Source organism: Microcebus murinus, chromosome 6 (genome assembly GCF_040939455.1).
Source record: "Microcebus murinus isolate Inina chromosome 6, M.murinus_Inina_mat1.0, whole genome shotgun sequence".
NCBI classification, from domain to species: domain Eukaryota; kingdom Metazoa; phylum Chordata; class Mammalia; order Primates; family Cheirogaleidae; genus Microcebus; species Microcebus murinus.
This window is the reverse complement of record NC_134109.1, coordinates 73837561-73863654: the sequence shown is the minus strand read 5'-3', so window position 1 is coordinate 73863654 and position 26094 is coordinate 73837561. Positions and strand designations below refer to the sequence as shown.

Below are 26094 nucleotides of genomic sequence, written 5' to 3'. Positions count from 1 at the left end.
TAAAGATAATCCATTATCTTTATTTTTTAAATGAAAATGCTGACATCAGAGAGGTTATCTGAGCCTTAGTAGCAGGCTGGCTTTGACTTTTAAATTAGAGCTCCATGGAAACAGCTTTACCTGTCTTGAAGTGTTAGGCATGGCTGTTGGTGACTTCTGGCCCTCATTCTTCAATCCTATTATTCCCGTGGTGTCGATGTCCTGCCAATATCACATAGTAAACAAAGGATGGATATGCAAGGTGATTGCAGACTCTATTCCCAAGGAAAATGGTGCATCAGGAAACTGGACTGTAAGCTCCTGAAGAGCAATGATTTTGTCTTATGTTTCTTTGCATCTTTTTCAATGTTAAGCGCTGCATTTTACATAAATGGAATACTTGAATATTTGCTGATCTAAAGTGTTCTAGTTGGGAAAAAAGCTTTCATATTTTATTAATGGCAGGAACAGTGTGGGGTTAAGCACATAGACTTTGGAGACAGACTGCCTGGATTTGAATCTGACTTAGACAGGTGATCTAACTTCTCTATGCCTTGGTTTCCTTGATTATAAACTGGAATATTAGTAGTCTCTATCTTACAGGGTAGTTTTGAGGATTAGATGAATTAATATATGCAATGCACTTAGAACATTGCCTGGCATGGAGAAAGTACTCATTGAGTATTAGCTACTACTAGTGAGTATGCAGAGAAGGCTGTCTTTATCTGTTGTTGAGAAATGTTCCCAAACAGGCATGAATTGTGATGTTAACTGATCACTGTTAGCTGATTCTAATAAATTAGAATGATAGAGGAGTCATCAATTATTAAAGTTCTGGACATTTGTTTGCTCAAGTTACATTTATATAACTCTTAACCCCCTCTAATGCCTGTTTTTATACTGTAATGTCCTAGTTTTCTTAACAAATAAATGATTCTGTGTTTTGGTCACTATTGTCCAGAGCCACATCCTAGTCCTTCCACTGCCCTCCTACAGATTACTAGGTGTGAGATTCCAGTGACTTTCTTCCTTTGGTCCCCCTAGACGTGAGTGTAGGTCAGCCTTCCCTGCCTGTCCCTTCTGCAGCAGGGCTATGTGGGTGTTCTCTCATATGCACCCCCAGCCCTCCCTCAAATTGGTCCCAACGTCTTGGTCACTGTTCCTTTGAGACAGTGACCAAGGGGGTTTTCTTCTTCCCATCCTTTGGAATCCAGCTTAAAACCCCTCTTAACTTGAATAAAGCCATCCTTCTGCATTCCTATTCATCCATCTAACTGTCCTTCTGATTCACAAGCTCTTTGCCCTTGAGATGTTATTGTGTGACTGATCCCTGACTGATGTGAGTAGGTATCCTCATTCTGGTTTTATTTCCACAGTATATTCCTCCAGATCTCTGCGTCTGCAACTTTGTGCTGGAGCAGTCCCTCTCTGTCAGAGCCCTGCAGGAAATGCTGGCCAACACAGGTGAAAATGGCGGCGAAGGGGTGAGTACCTGAATTACATCCTAAGTTGGGATTGGGATACATCACAGCCCGAAAGTACATTCTGCATTTCATCCCTCCAGTTTTGAGTTGGAAAATTTTAGGACCCTTGAGATGACCCCCATGGAGATAGGAAATCTTTCTCCCTGAGTGTAGGTTCCTCTTATTCAGCAACCCTCATCCCATTTTCCTTGGATTAATCAGCTTCCACCAGGAAACAGAGGAGACCACCACTAATGCTGCCTGAGCAAGGGCATAGAATACTGAACCTACTCCCCTCTGCTACCCCAGAATTCACCAAGGAATGTGGAGAGACTGAGGGGACCTTGAGATCAAGGATGCCTGTTGGGCAGTTTCTTTTTAGGGGGGGGACATCTCACTGGGGATTTCTGACTGCCCTCATGGAGCATAACTAGGTTGCAACAGGTTGAAGAGGATTTCCTGTAGAATTCAGAGTCTTGGACACGTGCCCAGAACTTGATGGTTTCACTGATGATGAGCAAATACAGGATTGTCTTGAGTTTCTATTGTCAATAAACTGGTCCTTCAATGTTTAACTAAAAGAATGCTCCCTATCTCCCATGTCAGAAGGTCTTTGGGGTAAGACTTTGGCCAGATACCTCAGAATAATTTCTGACTCTTCCTTTCCCTAATGGCTCACTTTCATTTATACCCATTTATTATCAAGTACTTTAATTCTACTGCCTGAATATCTCAAATTTTGACTACTTTTCTCCACCCTCCCAGCTCCCTCATACTCCACGAGCTGATGATTCTCCACCTTCTGGTGGTTGCAGCTGCCTGCTAACTGCTCTGATTCCTCCGTCCTTACCCCCTCCTTCCATTTTTGCACTCAGTAGTCATAATGTTCTTTCCAAAATGCAGATCCAATTTCTACAGTGCCCTGTTTCAAAATCCTTTGTCTTCCCAGCACCTTGAGATAAATTCCAAATTTTAAAACAAGATATAAAGCCCTTAAGGACTTGGTGAGCCCTGCTGACCTTTCCCACCTCAGTTCTCATCACATCCCACCAAGCACTCAGTGTCCCAGCCATGCCGAACTCCTCTCACTGCCTCAAACATGCCTCACTTTGAGTCCCTTTCGCCTCTGATACTGCATATCAGCTGTTTCCTCCACATGGTACAGATTTCCTCCTCCTCTCTTTCTTCCCTTATATTAGTATAATCCCTACTTACCCTTCAAGGAACCAGTTTAGATATTAGATCAGTAGAGAAGGCTCTACTGATGCCACCAGTCTGTTGCTTGGGCAATGGTAAGTACTTTTTCTATCATGGTTCTCATCACTCTGTGCTGTAATTGCAGCAGTAGCTGCAGGAACAGCTGGGTTTCATTCTCCTCTACTGGAGAGTACACTGCCTGTGGGTAGGAACTATGGGCAGTTACCCAGTTGCACAGTTTATTGTTACTTGACTCAAATGAACTCATCCGTAATACAGGAGTGTCTCATTTGTGATAGAAGAGACGGTGACCATGGAATCAAGAGAATCAGTGTTTATGTACCGACTCTCAGTGTGAACTCAGGCATGTCCTCTAATCTCTTGGGGCCACAGTGTTCTCACCTATAAAATTAGGATGTTTAATTAGATCTCTAGGATCCTTAACACTAAATATTTGTGCTGCTTCACTCTTTGGTTTAGAAGAATATGATAATATGCTTTAGTCAGATGCCTAGGACTAGCTTTGCTTTGTTCTTTAGGGCATTAACACAGGTGAGATTTTTGTTCATTAGCATTCCGCTCAATCTGGGTTCACTTCCCCTTTCCCCTCACTGACCTCAGCATCCCATGTTTTCCACACACTTTCAAAGATTTCCAGTTTAGTGAAACAATTTTGTAGCTCAATCACCCTTTTTCAAGTCTCATCATATACAGAAATCTTTGATGAGAGAGACTTGGTTGGTTTTAAATATCACCACTTTCAGTGTCAAGCAAAATCCACTAGACCTAGCTATTTATGGCTCCAGGATAGAAATTTGGAAGACAGAGAGATACCGTGTTAACTACCGTGTTTGGAAGACAGAGAGAATTATTTATTTGAGTATTCTCTCATTTGTGTTGTTCAAAAACTGTATTTCATAGTTCTTTTTCTTTATCATTTAGCTTGAGTGGTTCAGGGTGTCCTAGAGATGAGAAAGTAAATTCAAAAATTCTGGTTCTCCTTTGTGGCCAAGAATTTAATAGTTTTGACTTGGTTTGTCTTAAAGAGAAATAAGTAATAATTCATTTTCCAAATAGAATGGAAAGACCACCTTAATAAAATTGAAACCTTAGTTTTAGAACACATGAATAAGACCTACCTTAATTACCAGGCATGTTATAACATGCGTTTAATCAATATAGGCATATATTTCAGGATCCATCTATAATTTACAATATTTAGAAACAAATACATGAAATCTTATTGGAAGAATTTACTCTTGTTGAAAACGCGAGTCCAAAATACATGATCCATGACATTTTTATTAATATCCATTGGATAACAAAAATCACCATGTTGGGTCAGATTCAGAAATTTCACATGTCATATTGCCTTTTTGTGCTATTTTACCGAAGATAAGAGCGATCTAATAGTTATTTCCCATCTTGACACATTTATTACTATTATTATTATCATTCACTAGAGATCTTGGAGTGGGAAGGGACTTGAGAAGGGAAATGGAGCACAGATGGTATACTTTTTAAATCATATTATTTTATTATTCATTGGTGGCTTCACAAAATAGATACCTGGGCAGAAGGTTCAGGCACTAGAAACCTCTTGGAACTCTCTCTCAATTCCATCTGGGCTCTCAGCCTTTAGTATGAGAAATACTATTTTTACATAAATCTCTTGAGTCTGATTGTTCTGCTTTTCTGAGGTGATTACCATGCACATTGACTATTAGTATTTAATTTGATTTTAAAAGATAATATTCAGCAGGGAAGAAAAAGAGGAAAAATAAAAAAGGAAGTGAGTTATCATGACAGACCATAATGGTTCTCTGGGGATGTTTGAGTGGGATGATGCCTCTTTTGCATGCCATCCCATTCTGTTTGGAAATAGCTATTTTCTGATTTTAAAAAGATACTACTTCCCCTAATGATCATGACTGCCACCAAACCGGGATGCTTTGAAGAGTGTAATGTCTCCTTTTAGTCACACATTGGTTCCTTGTGTGGTGTTTGTTCACTGCTGTGTAGCAACTGGGCATTTTAAAAAATTATTTCAGTTGTTTGTTCATTCACACGATGAGTGTACGGAAGTCTTTTGCAAGGATTTACAATTCTACAGCAATTTCTATTACTAACAAAGAAAACAAAGGTGCCCAGCCAAATTTAACAGCAGAGAGGTTTTTTGATTACTGAAATGTTCTCAGCTACAGCCCTCAGTATGGGGGAGCCAGCTTTCTGCTGAGAAGGAGAATAAATGAGGAGGAGGGAGGACCCAGGAGCAGAGAATGTTTGGTGCCTCTCAGAGTCTGCCCTAGCTAAGCTCATCCTTGGATCATTTCACCTCTGATCTAATCCTATCCTATCCTTTTATTCTGGGGAAAATTACCGAGGGATAGATGCTTGGCACCGTGGCCAATTTTGAAGTAAAATTGCCGCATGCAAATACTATTTTCATATTTTTGATCGACTGGACCTTTAGCATATGGAGTGTCCAGCAACCTTCAGCAGGACATGAGGCCAAAACAGATGTCACCGTCTCCCTCGAAACCCTCAATCCCGTCATCCTATAGAGATGACTGTAAAGTTACAATAGAGTAAGAAACATTTGTAGTGAGAGAAGCTCAGTCTTCAGGGTCAAGCAGATAGGTTTTCATTCCAGCCTATACTGGACCAGGTGACCCCCAGGGCAAATTATTTCTCTTTTCTGTGCCTTTCTGCATCTTCAAAATGCAGGCTACCTCATAGGACTGGGTGAAAATTAAATGAGATCAGTGTCTCCAACTGCCTGTGAGCACAGAAATATGTATTGGTTCCTCTCGTCGTCTTTGGTCCACATCTTGTCATACGGATCCTTTGGGAATACTCAAACTGCCTCAAAGGAAGGACAGTCCCATGCTGCGTGGCCAGGAGGCATGTTAAATGTAGGGCTACTGTCTCCAAATGGGTTTTGACACGAATTGGCGTAATGCTTATGGCAATGAAAGGCCTTGATTAACACAATTACCAGCTGTACCCTTTCTGATAAGGTTTTCTCTAAAAGTTTACTTCATCAATGTCAGAACTTTACAACTAAAAAAAAAGAGGTGAAATATAAATGCAAAATGAACTCATGTTATGGTTGCCAGGTTACTGTTATACTTTATCCATATCTAGAACACATAAGGTCATGTTTAACTTCAGATGCTAAACTATCTGGTGTGCTAATACACAGCCTTCTCACTTGAATTGAGAAATGTGACCTGGAAAGGTATTATTTTTTCAAGAACCTTCATCACAAATGTCCTCATTGAGAAATTCTTTGTTTTTTCTGTATTATAGTACTTAGGTGACAGTCCCATTAACTCTAAATAGGAGCTGTGGGCTTCCTGGGTTTGCCCTTGTCTTTATGGTGGGGAATATTACCCACAGCACAGTTGCTAGAGAAATGCACATGTGTGGTGTGGCACATTTGTCACGTGTTACTGCTGCCCGAGGATGATATGCCCATGACTGCTAGGGGTCATTTCCTGGCATCACATGACTAATGAAACATAGACATATATTACCCTGTATTCATGTAAAGGTCCTTACAGTACATGTTATGAGAGACCTTGCAGCCAAGTTCAGGACATTTATTCATATTATAAAGCCACAGAAAATTTGGTGACAGGTGGCAACATCATTAAAAAAGGATATGCTAAAGGTGCATCTACCTCGACACTGCTAGGTGATAAAACAAATCAAAGTAGATGCTGATGAGGGAATTAGAAGCCCCTTTTGTAAAGTCTGCACTCTGACTATGGCCAGATTTAGAGATCTTGTGTGAACTCACCTAGAATGAAGAGGCTAATACAGGGGTCCTCAAACTTTTTAAATAGGGGGCCAGTTCACTGTCCCTCAGACCGTTGGAGAGTGCGGCCGCACATTCCACACATGCGCACTGTGGGCCCAGGGCGAGTGGGCTGCTAAGCAGGACAGGCAGCGGCGGCAAAAACACCGGCGGGCCGGATAAATGACCTAAGCCGGCCGCAGTTTGAGGACCCCTGGAGAATCCTGCCTCTTTCTTCTTGGGTCCCTGCATTCCCACCAACATTTCTACATCATAGTGGAGAACCAGGATGATAGAGTACCACCATCATTCCAATTTAGCCTCTCGTTCTGAGTTTTTGCGTTCCCTTTATAACTGTCAGAAGAAACTCAGAATGAGAATTTATTTGGGTATATGTATGGAGAGGGAACCAAACTGATGGAGGAACTGTGTACATAACTCTAGTCTAAATAAACCTCATCCCCATTTACATTCTTTTAAAATACTAGATTTTTTAAAAGAGAAATAAATCATGTAATGAGTCAAGTCTAAGAGTAGGCATTGATCATACTTCACAATAGTTCATGAGATCTCCTCTGCAGAAAAAGAGCAAAGTCACTGATGCTCACATTGTGATGTCCCAGGTGTGCCCATGTGGCCTTACCGCTAGGGCAGCTGGGACATACCAGGATAGCCACACTCGGTGTTAAAAGTTCCTTTGTGCTGGTTAGTAAAAAGCCACTGCCTCAAGCTTGGCGACCTCACTCAGGACCACCCCAACCCAGGGCCAGTGCCCTGCAGGCTGTTACCATGGAGATATCCCCCCACCTGGCACCTAAATGGTAAGAGCAGGGCACCACACCATTAAATTCTTAACCCACTGGACTCGACCTTGCTTTTTCTTTGGAAAGTGAGGAAAAAAAAAAACAACATTCTAGTTTGGGATGCTACCTTTTCCTTTTTTTAATCAATGGCTGGTCACCCACACCTGTTGCAGAAATAGTATTTTTTACATTCACAAAGTAACAAATCTGTTTGGTAAAATTGCTCTTCCATGCAAATGCTTGTTAAACCTCTTTAAAATCTGTCCAGTGTTAGAGTTCACCGTACAGATTTACCCATGGGAGACAGCCTGTGTTGGTAACAGACTGGTTTAGTTAGATTTGGTCCTAACATTGCCACTGCCACCACCACCTCTGGGCTGCGGTTTCAGCATCTCCAAATGACAACATCACTGAGATGCAAATGTCCTTTCCCCAGTCTGTGATGGTTGTAATGTACCAAGTTAAAATGGGCAAGTGTCACCGCCTCACTTGTCTGGTGTGTCTCACAGGCTATAGCCCATCACAGATTAGGTCTGTGGAAATGTCAGCCTGTTTATCTTGGCTATTATTCTTGAGATCTTGGCTCCCATACATTTAGGTAGAATTTAGAGAATAAATGCGTTTATTTTCTTTCTGCTTTAGTGTGGACAAAGAGCATTTTCCAAAGTACATACAAGATGGCAGCTCTAAAGCACTGTTAATTATGTAATTTTAGGGTTTTTTGTTTTTGAGTCATGATTCTCCTATAAATTTTCGTATGGAAGAATATGGGACATATCCTGTATATTTGACAGGATTTCTTTCCTCAAAGAGCCAGGCATTATTTGGAGAAATTAAATATTATTGTAAATGATAGGTCTCCAAACTAAGGTTTCAATGTGTTTCTTTCTCAGACCAAATTGTCATTAAACATGTGACTTTCCTCTTCCCTTTTCCTTCCCCTGCTTTTCTTTCTCATGTTATGGTATGATTTTAGGATTTTATGCTGATGTAATGGATATTAATGTTTCCTTGCTAATATTTATGAAGATATCTATAAATAACTCATTTCATTTTGGGGTTGGCATTTCGGTGACATGATTTTTAGTTAAAATGTGCCATCTGGAAGACCTTACTTCATGGTAATAAAACACCTTCCTGGGTATAAGAAAAATATTGATTAATTATTTCCAGTATTTCTAAGAAAAATAAATCCCAAATTGCCTGATGTACTGACCATTTTTCTTAGGTGAATTTTCTTACATAAATGTAATTATGAAAAAGTGCAGCCAGCTTAGAATACAGCATGTTGCTTGCTTATAGATTCTTGATGACATCAGCACTATACTGGGAAAAAAAAACTAATTTTACGTATATTTCCACTGTTAACTTCCAGCTAAGATAACAAAAATATTTCACAGGTGGGAAATACACCCCCTTTATTCTCACTGGTTTTTTTCTCTTAGTAAGTCCTCATATAAGTTGAAAGCTTTCAGCAAGACCTGCACACACTGAAATATCCATTTACTGTTTTGTTTTTGATTCTGCTAGCTCAGTGACCTCTCCGAATGGGTACGTTATTCACTCCTTAATATACATGTACTTTGCATGGACAACTGACTCCAGCTGTATTTGTATTGAAATGAGCCTTTCACTTGTGAGTGTTCAGGGCAGTTTCCATTCTTTGTGCCTCTGCAATTAAAAAAAAGGAAAAAAACCACTACCGCACCTCATACTTCAATCTCGTGGAAACCACTACCGCACCTCACACTTCAGTCTCATAAGCTGTGGCTGCACACTTGGAAACTCGTTGCCAGGCAGCTCATTTTACTGCTGCTCTGCAATTAGGAGAACGACTTGCCTATGGGCTTATTATTATTTTTCCTTGAAGACATTGAAAGTTGTTTTCAAAGTCTCTCTCTTTTTTTTTTTTCCTCCAAATATGGTCTAGATGGCCTGTGACCATAGGTTTGTGCTTGGTAAAATGGCAGAAGTGTGCAGCCTTGCCTTCATGCCAGCTTCTCGGTGCTTCAGACCTCTTCCCGTGCTATTGTGCAACTCCAGCTCTGCCACTCCACAAGGCTGGAATTCATAATAAAAATGGAAAAAGCTAGTTTGCTATTTTCCCTTTCTCTTGCAATATCCCAGAAGTGAACCAGCAGAAAAGTCAAATGTTTAATTTCAACAGTTAAGAATAACCATTAAGGTTAACTAGCTTTTTGCATTTCTTCATATGCTGAGTAGAGAAGCCTTTTCAAGTGAAGGAACCCACAGAATGAATTTTGAAAGCTCCAGATTTTCTCAAATACCCCCACTCTCTGAATGTAGTGCTTCAGCCCTAGTGTACTTGCCTTTTCTTTGATGAAATTGGATTATTCTGAAGTTAGCGCCTCATGTTTAAGATCAATATGCCTGTCTGATCCTGGTGGTGTTTTGCAACCATGGTAACATTTAGCTTTACTAATGTTACACAAACTCTGGAGTTCTTTTCATTCTCGTTGTGGACGTTGGAATGCTCTGCTAGAATAGTCTTGTCATAATGATTCCTGTTGTCTTAGAAAGCTTGAGCTTCGTGCCCATGGCTGGACTCAAAGTGTTTGCTTTTTATTGTTGGTGGTGTTTGGTTTTCACATTTTAATTCTAAAAAATTTAAGCATCTTTATTCAAGTTTCTTAGAGGGGTGAGGAGGGATTAGGGTGTCTAAACTTTCTCTAGCACATAATAATTAGGTAGTTTATTGAGAGGGATGTTTTGATAAGAGCTTTGCTGAATGTTTCTAGAATAGCTTTACTTGGGGGAGGGGCAGAGATAGGTTATAAAAACAGATTTCAGCTGCATTTTTGATAATTTGTTTTAATTCTAAATTGTAAGATATTTGAATTTAGGGGAAACCTTTTGTTTTAAGACACCTGCTTACCTTTCAAAAATACAGCACATTTGGAATTTCAGAAATCCTAGGAGAACAGAAGCCCTTCAGTTTATTTATTATGCTTTCCCTTTGATCATGTAATTCACTTTTAATAACTACCAGAGTTTAAATTATATATTTGTAGGGAGAATCGAATAAACTCAAGCAAACTTCAACTTATTTCCATTTCATGAAAGTTTAATAAAATTTGGGTATTCTGGTAAAGAAAAATTAACTTGGTGTTAGAGAAACCCTGATCTCGGCTGGCGTTTTAATCCTTACTTGAGTAAAAACCCTGTGACAAACACCCCAACCCTATGATTACCACTGTCTGGTGTTAGAAAGGAGCTGAAATGATGAAGGTGGAATCAATGGAAAGAAAGCAGGAGAAAGAAGAAGAAGCTTTAGGAGACCCATGGTGTAAAAATGACTCCTGCTCTGCAGAAGGCTAGAACGGTCACCTGCAAAGTAAGAGGAAAGCTGGAGGCAGATGCTTCCCTTGTCACCTGGTGTCTCCTCCTGCAGCTAATACACATCCTTGGGCTTGTAGTGAAGTGGGAGACGGGGAAGGTGCTGAGTCTTCTCTCTGCGTTGCAAGGTGTCACTCTGGTGAGAGGGAGGAAAGTGCTGGGCTAGGTAGGAGCTGGACATTTTGGCCTTGGCACTGCCACTTTCTGGATTGGTCTTATTGTCTCCATCTGCAAAATGTGGGCTCTGAACTAAATTAGTGGCTCCTAACTTCTGTCCAAGGATCAGTGTCTAACCATGACGAAGAATTTATAAGTCATCAGGAAAATTGGTTTTTTTAATGCCCTTACTATGTTATCGGTTTTGCTCCTGTTGAAATTGTACTGGTTCCTGAACTTGTTAACTCATGACACCCGTTCTTGTATATAGCTCGTGGATTCCACGTTCTCAGTAGTTTTGCCCAAATACAAGACATGTGTTTTGATTTAAAAGCTATTGCTTTAAAGTTTTTCTTAGTGAAACCTGGATAGTCAATGCCCTTGTTGGTTGTCATTATTCACATCTCTCTTTGCAGATGACTCTAGGTCTCATCTCTGTGATGGGAAGTAGTGCTCTGAGTTTTGGGCACCAGTTGTGCCTCCTCTTGTTTTTGTTATTGAGCAAGAAACAGGCATTGGCACCAGCACATTAAGAAGAGTCACCTGCTGCTATCTCAGGACCTGCAGCTGGGGGCAGGTGCCCCAGCCATTTCTCAACTGCTCATCCTTGATAAGGTGGAAGGGGGAGGGCAGGAGAATGGGATGTTTCAAAAGAATAAATTGCGAGCTGATCTAGCCTCAGTGAGGCTAGTACCGTGAAGGTTTCCTCTCAAGGACGGCCTGTGGGAACTTGCTTTAGAAGCCTCTTCCTCTTGGCCAACTCCTCTGAGTCCTGTTCTCTGGGTGGGCAGAGGGCCGGAGTTAGAAATTCATGGTGGAACCATTCTTGAAAATACCTGTTTTCATGTCTTTGATGAGATATTAGAAAGGTGAGTTGAATACATTGTTGTTTTTTTCTGTCTACTATGTGCACATCTTTATAGCTTATTTTTCTAAAGTGATGACTTGGTTTTAGGAATTTTTCAGAATTACTGCTACAGTACAAAATTCTCCGGATTATTATAAATAATTTTCTTATTGATACAAATAGTCTCAGGGTACATGTAATAATTTAACACATTCAGATAATTGATAAAGATCAAATCAGTAAAAATCTACAGATTTTATGTTTTCCATGAGTACAGATAACTGAATTGTAATTGCCGAGGCATCATTAGTCAATCAAGCAGAGAGAGAGTTATGGTGCTGATCCCTAAAACCTCCCCCTCTGAGCGAAGCGATGGGCCTGGGAACAGTCTAAACAGCAGGAGTCACGATTCTCTGACCCCAGGCAGTTGACATGGGTCACCAGGAGAATGAGCAGCTGCTGTTTCCCAGTTCATTGTTTCTTCCGGGCAGCCACGTGGACTCTGTAGAGCAGGCGAAGCAGCAAGGATGTGCAGATCCTCGATTTATCAGCTATACAGATAAAGTCAGTGGGAGCAACAACAGGTCTGCAGCATTCCTAGGCTCTCTCAAGTTAACTGGTTATATGGAACTCTAGTTCCTCTTCTTAAGTCGATCTTTTCCTGTGGCACAAATCCCTTCCAAATGCCTTACTGTCTCCTTCCCCAAGTTCAGCTAGGTAGGCCACTGCTAACACTGTTTATTGCGTTTGCAATTTTTTATTAGATTTTATTACATTGAGCTGTTCCCAGGGCAACCAGGAATGCTAAGTTCACTGTGCTGAATCCCTGGTCCAAGCAGGTGCATTTCTAACCAGTTTGTTGTCTTTGGTACTTGAAGGGATTGTAAAAATTTTTTTCTAATTTTTTGTGCTTGCGGGAATGCAAAACATTCCTCTGTTCTGCCAGTCCCTCTCTCCATTCGTCTACCCATAAGGACTCAGTGACTTGCATACTTGTTTCTAAATATATTAACTTCATTTTAATGCTATTAACCTTGGTATTTTTTCCTTTGTGTATGTAATAGATATCACTTAGCATTTCTCCACATTCATACTTGTTTTTCTAAACTTATCCCCCTGTATAAAAAGAATTTATTTGTGTCTTTTTTAATTTCACTACTTTTTCCCCTGTGGTACTGTTACTAAAATATAATTCTAACAAAATAAAAAGCCTCTATTAGTTTGATTTCTTGTACTTAACTATGTTTTAATAAACGATTGCTTCCATCCCTTCTTCTGAAGAATGATGTCTCAATTGCTACATTTTGCAAAATGTGCTAAAATAATGAAGAGGCTTCTATATTCCACCTTCTCCCATGTTTCATTCAATAAGGGCTACTTTAAATTATCCTCTGGTTCTAGCACAAAACTCAGATGTATCCACTTCCAAATAATCCTGTTTTTAACACTCATTTATCCCTTTAAGCCAAAAGACTCCCATATCTATAATGTCTACTCTAAATGTGCTCACTTGGTCTAGGAAAAGAGTCTTAGGTCAAATCCCATTTTTCCTTACAAATCCTAGTGGGTTCCAAACCAAAAGGAATGCTGAGTCAGATGATACGCTGTCCCTAGTGTTTCCAAACTTCCCTAAAGTGAGATCCAGCTGACATTAGACCATGAGTTTTGTGACCATGAAAACTCATGCACCATTCTGTGCTGGATGGAGCCCCTGTGATTTTTTTCAGATTGGCTTTAAAAAAAAAATTATCACCATGGTAGTTCACCAATAAGGAGCAACCTGCAACCTGGGTCACCATGTTAACAAAATTGGTAGCAAGAGCCAAACACATTACCCAGTATTCTCCCACCTTCTAAATAGCCTTTCTAATAGGAGTGTCATAATTTGAACTAAGAGTCCCTGCTGTAACACTCTACTTACCGGAAACTCCCATAGGCAGTACAGTGACCATTTGGCACAATGTGCCACCCATTTCTGCTTTAGTATCATCTTAGATTCACATCTCTTTCAAAATACCACCGTGTTCCAAATTACAGTCGTCATTTTCTCTTAGATGCTGACATCCTCCTTACTTGGTCCAAGGGAGCTCGAATTAACCTTTTTAGCATTACCACTGGCATCTTTGAGGGCACCCTGCTTCCTTGCCAGCAGCAAGGTGGCCCAGTTCCATCTTAATTTTTCTATCACAAAACATGAAATTGGACAACTCTTTATCCCTAGTTCCTTTTTCACAGAGATAATATTAGAAACCAAACTCTGGCATTAGGAATGTATATTTCATTACCCCCAGCATGACCAGGCTCAAAACAAACTCAGTTGGGCTGAGATTGGAGGAGAAAGCATGATACCAGAGAGAGGTTACTTAAATCACCTTAGTGGCAAACAGAGACCCAATACTTAACTTTTATGAAGAACATGAGTTTAAAGTTCACAATGGAAGTTCTAGTATAGTTCTAGCCTCCCTTGTTTTTTCTGCCTTACTTAAATATGAGAGCTTATTCAATTATTTTTTTCTCTTTGAGATAACACAGTTCCCGTGGTCCTTAGCTCTGTTGTACTGTGCTTGTCCTTTCTCCATTCATTTATTTAAAAAGCATTTATGGAGCACTTACTGTGTGTCTTTTCCATCCTCTGGTTTGATGGCACAGTTTTCTAGGGTGTCAAGGAAGATCTTTTGATTCTTCAAGCTGCATAAACAGCCGTAGATGCGTATTGATTACTGGGCAGTGATACAGTTGCCAGCGATTTGTATCCTCTGCGCTGGCTCGAGTCAGTCTGTCTGTCCCTCTGGCTTTCCCTCTCACTGGGGACCATCACACACTGCTGCTCTTAGATAATAGATTGGCTACTTCAGGTTTCTGAAGATCATTCCTAGTCAACATGATCTCTCCCAGTGGAAAGAGCCTGGATCAGTGACAATGTTCTTTTTGTCACCAAGTCATCACGTTACATTAATGGTAACTGCTAACCCCCTGGGAACTGAATTGACTTATTTTTTGTCTCTTTCCATTGAAGGAGGCAAACATCAACACGGTTGAGATTTAGTTTTATTAATTTTGTGGATTTTTTTTTTTCAAACTGCGAACTGTGCTTGGTGTTTTTGAGCCAACCTCCTCTTCTCTTCCTCCTCCTCCTGTTCTCACAGGAGCTCTGCAGGTGCTACTTTCACTATTACCTTTGTCCCATGCCACAAAGCCTCCACAGTGTCTTGCAGCTCAGGGGAAGCCAGGTTGTGCTGTCAGCCCCAGTAGGTCATCCTCCCCATGAGTGGTAAATTTGCTCCCTGCACAATGGGAAGAAAATACATCAGATGGTGCTCACTCCATTCGGGTCCCAGCCTCCCATTCACGGATCAGTAGAGGAGACATTTTTATTTTAGCTTTTATTTTTCCATTTGACAGAAGAGCTAGTGGATGGGAGGAACACTTGGATCTAAGCCAGGCCTCTGAAAGGTGGGCTTTGGAAAGCAGCTGTGTGACTAGCAGTTTCCAAGGGTTAGACAACTCAAAACTGCTTTGAGACCTCCAGACCCTGCAGATACAAAGAGAAGAGTAGAATGTTGTAAATAAGAATGCAGAATGCCAAAGTGCACCCTTAAGGGCTGCGGATCTGCAAGGCACAAGAACCAGAGTGAAAGCATAAAATCAAAGGCGACTAATTCAAGAGAAGGGTGACCACAGTAGTAAGAGCAGAAATAGTGCAAGTCCCTTTCCTCCTAACCTGCTTTGTTTTTTGCTATTAACTCCACCTCTTTGCAGGCCTGTAGAGTCCAGACAGGTGAGCAGGGAGGTTCAGATTGTGCATGTGGCAGTTTAGGAAAGGATCCAGCTGACCTTGGATGATGTGAAAATGGGTGGATCTGGTGGTGAGCACGGTTGGCCTGGAACCCTTCCTCTGTTAGGCTTGGGTTATCTGGAATCCTTACCACATGCAGATTTTATAACAGGGATTTGTGTCTATCATATACATGATGGCAGAGCTGAGAGAGAGGCAGGGAGAGTCAAACATTAGTCCTAAACTATCAAGGGCAAAGGGAAGAAATCATGTTTGTTTTTTGCTTCTTTGGGGTTCTAGAGAAATATTAAAATGAAAGTCAATCACTGGCCCAAAAGGATGGTTCTGAGAAAGAGAAGTACTTGCTGACTATAAGCATCATACTGATTACTTGCGTGGAGGGTGCAGCGTGGCTGGGGAAGTCCCAGAGGGGTGACTGTCAAGCCTAGCTGTGCATCAGGATTACCTGGGAGCCTGGGCCCCACCTTGGGCCCACTGAGTCAGAATCTTGTGAAAATGGCCCAGTGTTTACAGAATTTTTTTTCTTGTTTTATGTTCATTTTTAAAGCTTCACTATTTATTCTGATCTGTAGCTAGGACTGAGGGCCACTTCTCTAGAATGAACCCATGACAGGTTCAGAAGAAGGATGTCATTGCTCTCAGAAGAGCATATGGTCCATGCACAGGTGTGAAGTATTAGGGGCACCTGCTCCTCTGCCCATCCACAGGCCTCCATGTACACAGGAGCCTTGAGGATCGGCTTGTCCACCCAAGGTCACTTCATATACTTCAAGGAAAAATCAAGCTATTTGTTTTGCTTGGGAATATAAACTTGGCCTGAGGCTCATTATGTGGGTATAGAGAGAACAGGATGAATCAGTCTTCATCCTGCAAGATCATAGCTGGAACCAGAACAACAAGGATAGAGGGATGAAGAAAATAGAGGTTGATTGATATAGGACATCTGGGAGGGAAAAAAAAATCAGGTTTAAGGAGTACAAGAAAGAGGGAGAAGGATCAGATAACAAAATACAATTTGACCTTCTGCCTTATAGCCCATGTGGGTAGAGATGTTTACACATGGTAGTTAGTACTCAACAGGGGTTTTATGACTAAAAAGAAAAAAAAAAAACTTCTATTTTATTATTTGTAAATCCCAGAATGAACACTGATTTTTTTAAAATAGAGAAATAGTAGATTAGAGACAGTGTTCAATTTTTCATGTCAAGGTAATCTCATCTTTTAAATGTTAGTCTCTTTGTAGGAAATATTCATCATATGTTACATTTGGTGAAAGGAAATAATTAGGTAGAGCTCTTGGTCTTGACTTGAAGTAGCCCTTGGTCCACCATGTCACCAGAGGTTGGATGAATGATGAGGAGTATGGGTGGTTCAAACAAAAACCAGAACAGTGACTGGAAAACAAATTTGGCTGACCAGGGTCCTTTAATATAAAGAATGAACTTGGCAATGTCGGATTCTTGGAAATTGGTCTTTTAGCTATGGAAGAAAGAAGGGAAAATTAATCCAGAGGAAAAATAATTGCCTCATCTCTTTGCAAAGTATACTTGTCATCAACCTAAATGTCATTAATACCCTGACAACTATCTCCTGTCAAGTTGTTCTTTTAAAAGACACTATGATGGGAAGCGTGTGTGTGGGCTGCCATTTTGGCTTTCCAGCTCCTCTGTGGCATCTGTGTTCAAAGGAAAGCACAGGTGTGTCCAGGATGGCCCTGTACCAGATCTGGAGGCATCCCAATAGCACCTTTTATTCCTTAGTGAAGAAGCAGTGGTTTATAAAGTCCCAGGCCTAGTGGAAACCTCAAAGAGTCATTTAATTTCTTCCCCAGTCATTGTGGATTGAGACAAAGAGGTGGGAAATAGTTGCACAAATCTATATATATTCTCATGGGTCAGTAGCTCTTATTTTAAAGGATTGGAGAGCAAGTGAGTACTCAGTTGTCTTCTGTCCACACCATGTAGGGGCTCTTCCTTCCCCCAGCTTTAAAGGCCCACAGGAAAGAATTGACTCTGGGTTACCACAGCACCTTCTTGCAGGACCCAACCCATTTGAGCCACCTCTCAGACTTTACCCCATGGGCCACGTTTTGTAAAACAGAAGCCCGGTAGATAGGTTTCTGGAAGAGACTACCTCATTGCTGTGCAGACTTTTTACTGCAAATCATACTCATGACCTAGAATTTACAGCTTCTCAAATTAGGCTCTGGCCTTTCATGCTTTTGTCCTGAAATACTTCCGTGTGACTGTGAAATTAATGACATGAACAAAAAGGAGATTGCACAACCTTCTCATCCAGGAAAAATAATTCTGGGTACTTGCAAAAGAGAGGATTGTCTGGATTCAATAAATTATCAACCATGAGAATGGTAAATTTGACATTCCGTGGTGGGTAGCACAGGATGGATTGTTTTTTGCCTATGTTTTCTTTGCTTAGTGGCAAAGTTTATATACTTAAAAAATAAAGCAAGGAGAATAGCCTCACTGAGCACTGATTTTAGAGCATTCTTTTCTTCTGTCCTGTGATATGAGGGGTTGGGGAGAAGGCAGGCCTGTGGGTGTAGGAGGTAGGGCTCCCTAGAGTCAAGGTCACCCTACAGGAGTACAGTAGCAGATGGAGCAGTGACTGCCAAAGGTCCTCCTGCCACCAAACACAGCCAACTTTATTTGGTTGAGGGAAGAGGGAATACCCTTTTGTGCCTTATAGCCTACGGCATTTGGGATTGTCCTTTCAGTATGGCAACTGCTGACTTACCAAGACAGACTGCCATGATCACTGAATTTGGGGAAGTGGAAATATCAGATGTTGCATTTCCTTCTCTTTTCTGAATTTCATTAAAATGCTATTTCATGACTTTGGTTTTTAACAATATCCCAAGATGCCCATGAAAGACACCAAGGATGTAGCCTTCTTTCAAATGCATTTATCTTAAGGGTCTGCACGGTCCTGGTTGGGTTGCCCCAGACTCACTCGAAAGATTTTTTAGAGGGGAAACCTCTTCATGAAGCTTTCTGTAATCAGTGGTTTAGGCACCTCTGTTGTTTTTAGATTGATATTAACCATCCCATTACATATAGAAAATCAAGGTGTCAAATTAAAACAATGATGCCTTATTCTTGTGTAGTATTTTATAGCCAAGGTTGAGAGCCAGAGGAGGTAGGCAGTATCTTTGTTCAGCCCAGGGAAAGCAGGATTTGGCAGTTACCCACTTGAGGAGTGGACTATCTGATCCAAAAAAGATGGTGTAAAAGCAAGTTAAGTGTCCCTCATTGGTCTCTTCAGGGTTTCACACCTAATTTCAGGGAATTAGGATGTCTGCAGTGTAGTAACTTCTGGCTCTGACTCTTAATTACAAATCGTACTAATCTGTGCATGTACTTCTTCCACCCCTGGGCTAATTTTTCTAATTTCCAATGTACCATAACAAAGTCCTTCTTAATCTGTCATTAAAGAGGAAAAAGTATCCCTATTACTAGGAAGTTACAATCCAAGACCTGTTTGGAAGACGCCCCATCAATTCCTTCAGTGTCATCTGAGTCAGAGAGACACTGTCCAGCCCTGTCTGTCCACTCCTCCTAGAAAAGTAGGCTGCTTGTTGGGGTCTTCAGAGTTTGGCCAGAGGTCGTGATCTGCTGACCAGGTGGGGAAGGTGGACCTGGAATCTCACAGCTGGGTGAGGCAGCCTTTGGGAAGCATGGAAGAGTACAGGACCAAGTTCCCTGAGATAAGAACAGGATCCAAAGTGAAGAGTCCATGACAGGCAGAGGAGCCAGTGGGTTGAGACCCAAGCAGGAGCGAGTCCTTGTGGGGCCTGGTGCTGAGCCTGAGGGAGCTATAAGGAGAGTGGTTCAGGTGTCTTGAATAAAGGCTGCCTCTCTGGGTTCTTCATGCGACACCAGGAGAGTCAGTGCCTAAAGCATGCATGCTAGATATGCGTCCCCATCTGCCACTCAGCAGGGTAAAGTCATTTACTGAGCATCCTGGCAAATTAATCATACCCATGAGCAACTGAAGGCATAAGGAATAGAAAAAATACTTTTATAGCACTCCATTTCATTAAACACATATAATGTGGTGGTGTCGCCCCACACACGTACACTTTTCATTGAGATGATGACATAATGTTGTTATAGAAAAGCTTAGAAAGGAAAGAGTTTAATGGTCCTGCAACCAACCAAATGGGTATTTTGTTTTTATAGGTTTCCTTATCATTATTGCAACTATGAAAATAATTGAAGGCATTTTGTATTCTACTTAGCATAAACACTTTTCTGTTTCTACATAGCCTCTGTCATTGTCATCTTAATGGTTACAGGATAGAATATCCTGAAGAAGCCCCATGATTTACTAGATAATTTGGGGGTGGGTGGCAATATTTAGGTTCTTTCCAAGTTTTTTATTTTGTTGCCCCCATTATAATGCTCTTATTCCAGCTGTGTGCATACTTTTTTTGATTCTCTCAAATTGTTCCAAGAAGTAGAATTGCTGCAGCAAAGGTTATAGGCTTCTTTACGGCCCTTTTTATATATTACCATATTGCTTTGCAAAAGGGTTGTACTCATGCCACCTCGCACAGGATCATATCAGCTAAATTGCAACTCTGACAGCATTGAGTTTTTTCCCCACTTTTGCAAATTTTGTAGACGTCAAATGATATATCAAAGTTGCTTTAAGTGTCATTTCTTTTATTACTAGAAGAGATAGAATATTCTCCATATGTTTTAATTTTCTTGATATGCATCATTTATTCATATTCTTTGCCTACTTCTTGAGGCCTGTTTTTTTCCTACATTTCAATGAGATCTTAACCCTTTTGTCATCGTGATACAAAGCCTGTCTGTAGTCTATTGAATGCTGGTGTTTCCATTGTGCTGAAGTTCAGCAATTTTGGAAAAATCATATCTTTTATTTCCTCTAAGCATATCTGTTTCTTCAAAGCGTGGATAAGCATTAAGTCTGTAAAGGATGTAGATTATTTATTCTATCACATGCTAGTTGTTATAGAATTTAATTTTAAAATGAAATATTTAACTTTATTATCCATCCAGAATCTCTTTCTATGTGTCTGTGGATCTTACTGAATGCTTTTCTGATTTGCTGCTCACATATCATAGAGATATGTACTTAATAATCCTGCCTGACTCCTATTGTGCTGAAAATCAGCTTTATCATATGCTACATTTTCATATAGTCACATCTGTTTATGAACTGTCTGTGTTGTGCTACCTCCTTCTTCTTGACCCAGTACCACAGTGAATTAATTTTGCTTTGTAACATTTACTAAAATATGGGTCCTGTTTGAGATAAAAGTTCCTTATTGTTTATACTTCAAGATTAATTTTATAGCAGTTTTGTTGAATTCTCAAATATCCTATTTGACTTTTAATGAAAATTACATTAAATCTATAAGTTAAATTTAGGAGACTCTGAATGTACAAATGCTAGTATTCTCATTCTGTAACAAAGTGCACCTTTCTATTTCATCAGATCAAATTCTATTTTATGCAATAGAGTTTTGTGTTTTCATTATGCAATAGAGTTTTGTGTTTTTGAAGGTTTCACTCACCTAATTTCTAAAACTTTAATATTTCTTAGCAATCATGAGCAGAATCTTTCGTTATATTTTATAACTGAATATACTTGTTTTTGTTTTTGAATTTACTTGTTTTTGTTTATATCTACTGTTAGATATTGTTTTTTAGGGTATTGTTTTTATTTAGTTGTCACTTGTGTCAAAAGAAATGCAAACATTCCGAGTAATGTACAAAGTCTCCAGTCTATTCAGGAAATGTTGTTCTGTGACCTTCTAGAAAGACCCCTTTCTTTCTTCGATAGCCTGAAAGAGTGGAGCAGAAGTGAGGTGTGAAAAGAAGAGAAAATTAAAGCACACACATCCACATCTAGAAAATGACTTCATATCCCACAAGACCACCCAGAAACATGGCCCCTGAAGCTTGGTAGACTATGTTAGGTTCAGCCAGGAGCCTTCCTGGGGCTTTGAAATATTTCTTAGATCCTGGGACCCCCAGAGTGGAATTTAGGGTCCCAGACCATAAAAGAAGGTGGCTTAGAGATCGAACAGTCTTGAAACACTTATGTGTGGCTGGTTAGAAGCACAGTGCCCTCCCCTCTAGTTGCTATGTCTGGTTTATCTTGCTAAGAGGCTGTGTCCTCTGGGAACTACCGAAAGAAATGTCAGTGACGAAAATTAATCTTGAAATTATAGGCGAGATGATTGAATTAATGATCTAGTGGAACAGTTTTCCTCTGGCCATGGCCTCAGAACCTTTTACCAACTTTCCCCTGACCCACCCCCATCCCATGAGATGGAAATAAACATTCTTCTTCTGCCAATGGTAACAGCCAAGGTTACTCCTAGCAGAGATGGGACTGCTATCCTGATAAACTCTCAGGGTCTCGAAGTCTGGACCCCTCTCAGGAATGATCTTCTACGTAGCATATCACATCTTTCCTGGAATGTTATTCTAGAATTAATATCAAATAGTGAAAAGAGTAGACTCAAGTTCAAACTCACATTCACTGCTTATAAACCAACAATGGGAATGTTTCTTAAATTCTCTATGCTGCTTTTTTTCGTATCTATACAATGAAGACAAAAGAACCACCTCGTCCAATTGTTTATTCATTCACTCAGGAAATATTTCACGTGCACCTCTTATGTGCCAGCCACTGATAAAAATGACATTAATAAGGCGGAGGACACAACATACTCATGGAGCTTATGTTCTAGGGAGAGAGAGAAGGTAGATACATATCAAAAATAATAAATGCCATGAGAGATGATAAAAAATGTGATAAAGTAAGGGTAATAATTCATTTAAAAGGCTTCTCTAATGAGAGAGCTGAGCCCAGAACTATGCAAAGGGTAGAAATTCACCATGAGAAATTGGAGGAGCAGCATTCCAGGCAGAGGGAAGCATGTGTGCAAAGGCCCTGTGGCAGGAGCACACTTATCTAAAAATTAGGGGAAGGCCAGTGTGGCTGGAGCAGAGGGAGTGATGGGGAGAGCATGCTGGCGGGTGAAGCTACAGAGTGTGAGGGGACCAGGTCAGAGTAGGGCAGGAATTGGGAGGTTACACCCAGCAGGCCAAATCCAGCCTGCAGCCCGTTTGTGTGCAGTCCTCTAAGAATGGTTTTTAAATTTTGATAAGGATGTTTAAAATTTTTTTAAAAAAGAGAGAGGACTGACTATATGACAGTGATCATATATGGCCCACAAAGCCTAAAATATTTGCTATCTGGCCTTTTACAGAGAAAAATCTGCTGACCCCTGATGCAGGGCCTTAGGGCCCTTGTGCTCTAAGCGTGACAAGAAGCCCAGGGGCAGGGCGCTGAGCAGGAAAGTCATGTGATGTGACCTGCCGTTTTCAAAGGATGGCTGTGGCCGCCATGTCAGCTCAGGCTGTGAAAGGAGAGGGGTGGAACGGGGAGCAGTTAGGAGGCGCCGGCAGCTTGGGTGGGGAAGCTGGGGCCTTCTGATTTCAAGATTGTTCTTTCTTATGCACCAAAGGAGGCAAGAAAAGCTTCATCTTTCTCTGCTTCATCCCCTTTAACTAAAGGATTTGTTCTGTAAAATTCGGATTCAGTCGAAATAAGTCACTTAAGAAAGGATGACCCCAAGGTGTCTGGTTTGCCCACCCCTCCCACTGTCTCATGGAAGCAGAAGGAGAGGTGGATCTTTTCTGCCTCTAGGGCTTCATTCACCCCTCCGTTTCTTCCGGCATTTTGCAGTCAGGATTCCCTTCCGAAGTCCAGCTTTGATTGTGACACCCTCCTTTCAAAAACCTACTCCAGGATCCCCTGGCCGTGGAACGGAGTCCACTCACTGAGTCAGGCAGTGTTTGCAATCCGTGATCTGACCGCCCTTCGCTTGCATCCCACCATGTTTCCGACCGTTCTGTTCGCCCACCTGGCGCTGAGCAGCCGATGGGCTGTGAGTCCCCATGTGCGTTTTATTCTTCCCCTTCCAGGCCTTCAACCCTGTGTGCTCCTCTTCCTCACTGTGCGGTCATTTCAACAGTCCTACCAGCACGCTGTGGGCCACCTTTCAATACAGCTCTTCTGTGACACCCTCTTTACCCTCCTAGTCCATGCCAACACTGTCTTTCCTCTCTAACAGGCATGCCGTTTCCATCCGTAGCATGATTTTTATTCACAAATCTTCCCTATGAAATGACAGAAAGACAGTATAGCTGTAGTTAAGTGCCCCTGTCGTCATTAAATACTGGCTCTGAACTTGGAACCTGTACGATTTTGAGCAAGTTAATCAATTTAAGCCTCAGTTTATGCAACTGTAAAATGGAACAGATTGTACAACTGTAGAATGGGGTCGATTGCTATAGTCATTCTGCAGCGCTGAGAAGATACCATGATTCATGTGTAACACTTGGCACAGCTCTGTGCCTGCCATATGGTCAGAGCTCATTAAGTCCCAGCTGCATCAGTTCACCTCCGTGAGGCAGCTGAGGAGGTATCTTCCTGTTCTTATTGGCACTTTGCACATGGGTTTTGCACAGCACAACCAAATGAGCATACTATAAACAGTAGAGCCAAATGATCTCAGGTTCTTACATTAACCCTGAGTTCAAATCCCGCCACCTCCACATCAGCTGTGAGACATAAGGTACTATAATTACCTTCTTTTGAGCATCATGTTCCTGGCATACAAAATGAAGGACATCACTCCTACCTTGAAAAGTTGCTGAGAATGAATTACGGCGGTGCATAAAGCGCTTGATGCATGGTGTGCGCCCAAGGGTGACGATCACCATGATGCTAATTGCCAAAGTTTCTGCAGGAAAAGCTGCTCTGCTCTTCTAGCATTGGGAGTTGATCTCTTAAAGCAGTGGGTCTCAAAACACGGGCCCTGCACCAGCAGCAGCATCAGTGTTGCCAGAAACGTGTTAAAAAGGCAGATTCTCAGGCCACACAACAGGCCAACTGCAGCAGATGGTGTGGAGTGGAGTCTGGGCGCTTTCGACGTACGCCAGCCCCTAAGAACCACCACCTCGGAGAAGAGAAGATTTGGGAGGTGAAGGCTCGGGGGTACTGCACGGTGACTTCCCATTAGGTCCTGGGTGGGAAGATACTTCAGTCGCTCTGCTTTTCTGTTGGCACATCAGTAAGGGAGGTGTGAGGGTCCAGAGATGATTCTAGGAGCGCCAAAGAAGAGAAGCACAAGCTGCTCCGTGCCACTTTTTGGGGTCAGCAACTTTTGACTCTTTTGCTACTTATCATTACAGAGTTGATAGGAACAAAGAAGAATTGGAGGAAGGCGTGACCCACGGTTAGCAGTAGGAGATATCATTTAGTCAGCAGTTCACTGTGAGACATAGGACTGGTTTAGGAACATACACCCACGATGTAAGCCGCTGGGAACCATCAATCAGCTTGTAATAACACAAGTGGATAGGGCCCATTTTGGTGAGATTGACAAGATGTGAAAATTATTTAGTATGTCTAATTTTAACGTAAGCTGTTGACACATTTGTAAACACAGAAACTAAAGTTAGTGCAAATTATTTCAAGAAATTTGGAAATATTGTGAAGAGCATTGTAATTCCTGTGTAGTATCAAAGCCAAGCCTGGAGAATACTTAAATATCTCTATAGCTGTGGGAAAAAAAGCACAGTCGCATTTATATTTAGTTACCAGCTATTTTTGAACATGATACCACTTTTATCTTTTTTCTTTTCTTTAGGCTTGTTGTATGACATGAAAAACCATCTCTTTGACAGAGTGATTCTGTTAATCCAAATAGAGTGGAAATAGCATTACTCAGGGCCTTAGCCTCCACACCACCTGATCTCCCCTTCCTCCACTCCACTCACCTCACTGCTGGGGTTGCAGGTGGACACAGGTGAGGGGCAGAACCCCAAGCCAGCCCTTGGTCTGCTGGTCTGTAGCTCTGAATAAAATGGGCTGCATAGAAGGAAAATGCTAGAATTCCTCTTCATAATTAATTTTTGTCTCAAGCTTTGGATTCTCTTTTTATGTGTGCTTAGGGAGGGGTGGGCCTATGCTCAAATATGTTCTCCTGAAAGGAGTCTGTGATCAAAAAATGTCTGTTTCTGAGAATAAGTTAGCACGATGAGAAGAGACTTAGGTAAGAGATTAGAAATGTTAATGCCAACAAATTCTAGAATATTCTGTAGATTTTTTTCCATGCTACCTACTCACCTCTGAGTAGAATAAATTATAGTGCTATCTTATATCATGTCCTCTTCGGTTCAGTGTGGTAATATGTGAATCAGATTAAGGGAAGAAATAAGAAAAGACACAAACAGCTTCATGTTGGGCCTTGTCTTCCTCTCACGCCCCCCTCTCCCACTGTTGGGTAGCCCCTGAGCAAATAGCCAGAGAGCTGCCTGGTGAAGCAGAAAAGGTACTAGATGGTCTTTTGACTGAAGGATCTATTTCTGCATAACTGGTTGCCCTTTTAAAGCCCTGGGTTTCAGAGCTCGCTGTCCTTGGTAAGATCTGTGTAGAAAGGACCTGGTTAGAGGAGTGGGCAGAAGGCACACGTGCCTCAGAGGGAAAGATTGCACGGCACAGAACGTGACCATATGTCTGCCCACCGCATTGCCTTTCTGTTGCTAGGCTGTAGCTACATCACATTTGTTTCTCTCTCTCTGAACGCTTCTGAGAAGTTTCAAAGGAAGGTAAGCGGTACC

The 26094-nt window shown here is 41.3% G+C and overlaps 1 protein-coding gene across 5 annotated transcripts in view; it reads left to right on the top strand.

The window, feature by feature from the left end:
• The window catches only part of RYR3 (ryanodine receptor 3), a 505145-nt gene that overhangs the window by 169185 nt on the left and 309866 nt on the right, over window positions 1-26094 (top strand). For 2 of the 5 annotated variants that reach the window (XM_076004227.1, XM_076004230.1), the window contains exons 3-4: window positions 1356-1463; window positions 8775-8795. In XM_076004227.1, the coding sequence (XP_075860342.1) occupies window positions 1356-1463; window positions 8775-8795 (129 nt within the window). Of the gene's footprint in view, window positions 1-1355; window positions 1464-2781; window positions 26083-26094 lie in introns of those variants that run through there. The other 3 variants (XM_076004231.1, XM_076004228.1, XM_076004229.1) reach the window with 2 other exon arrangements.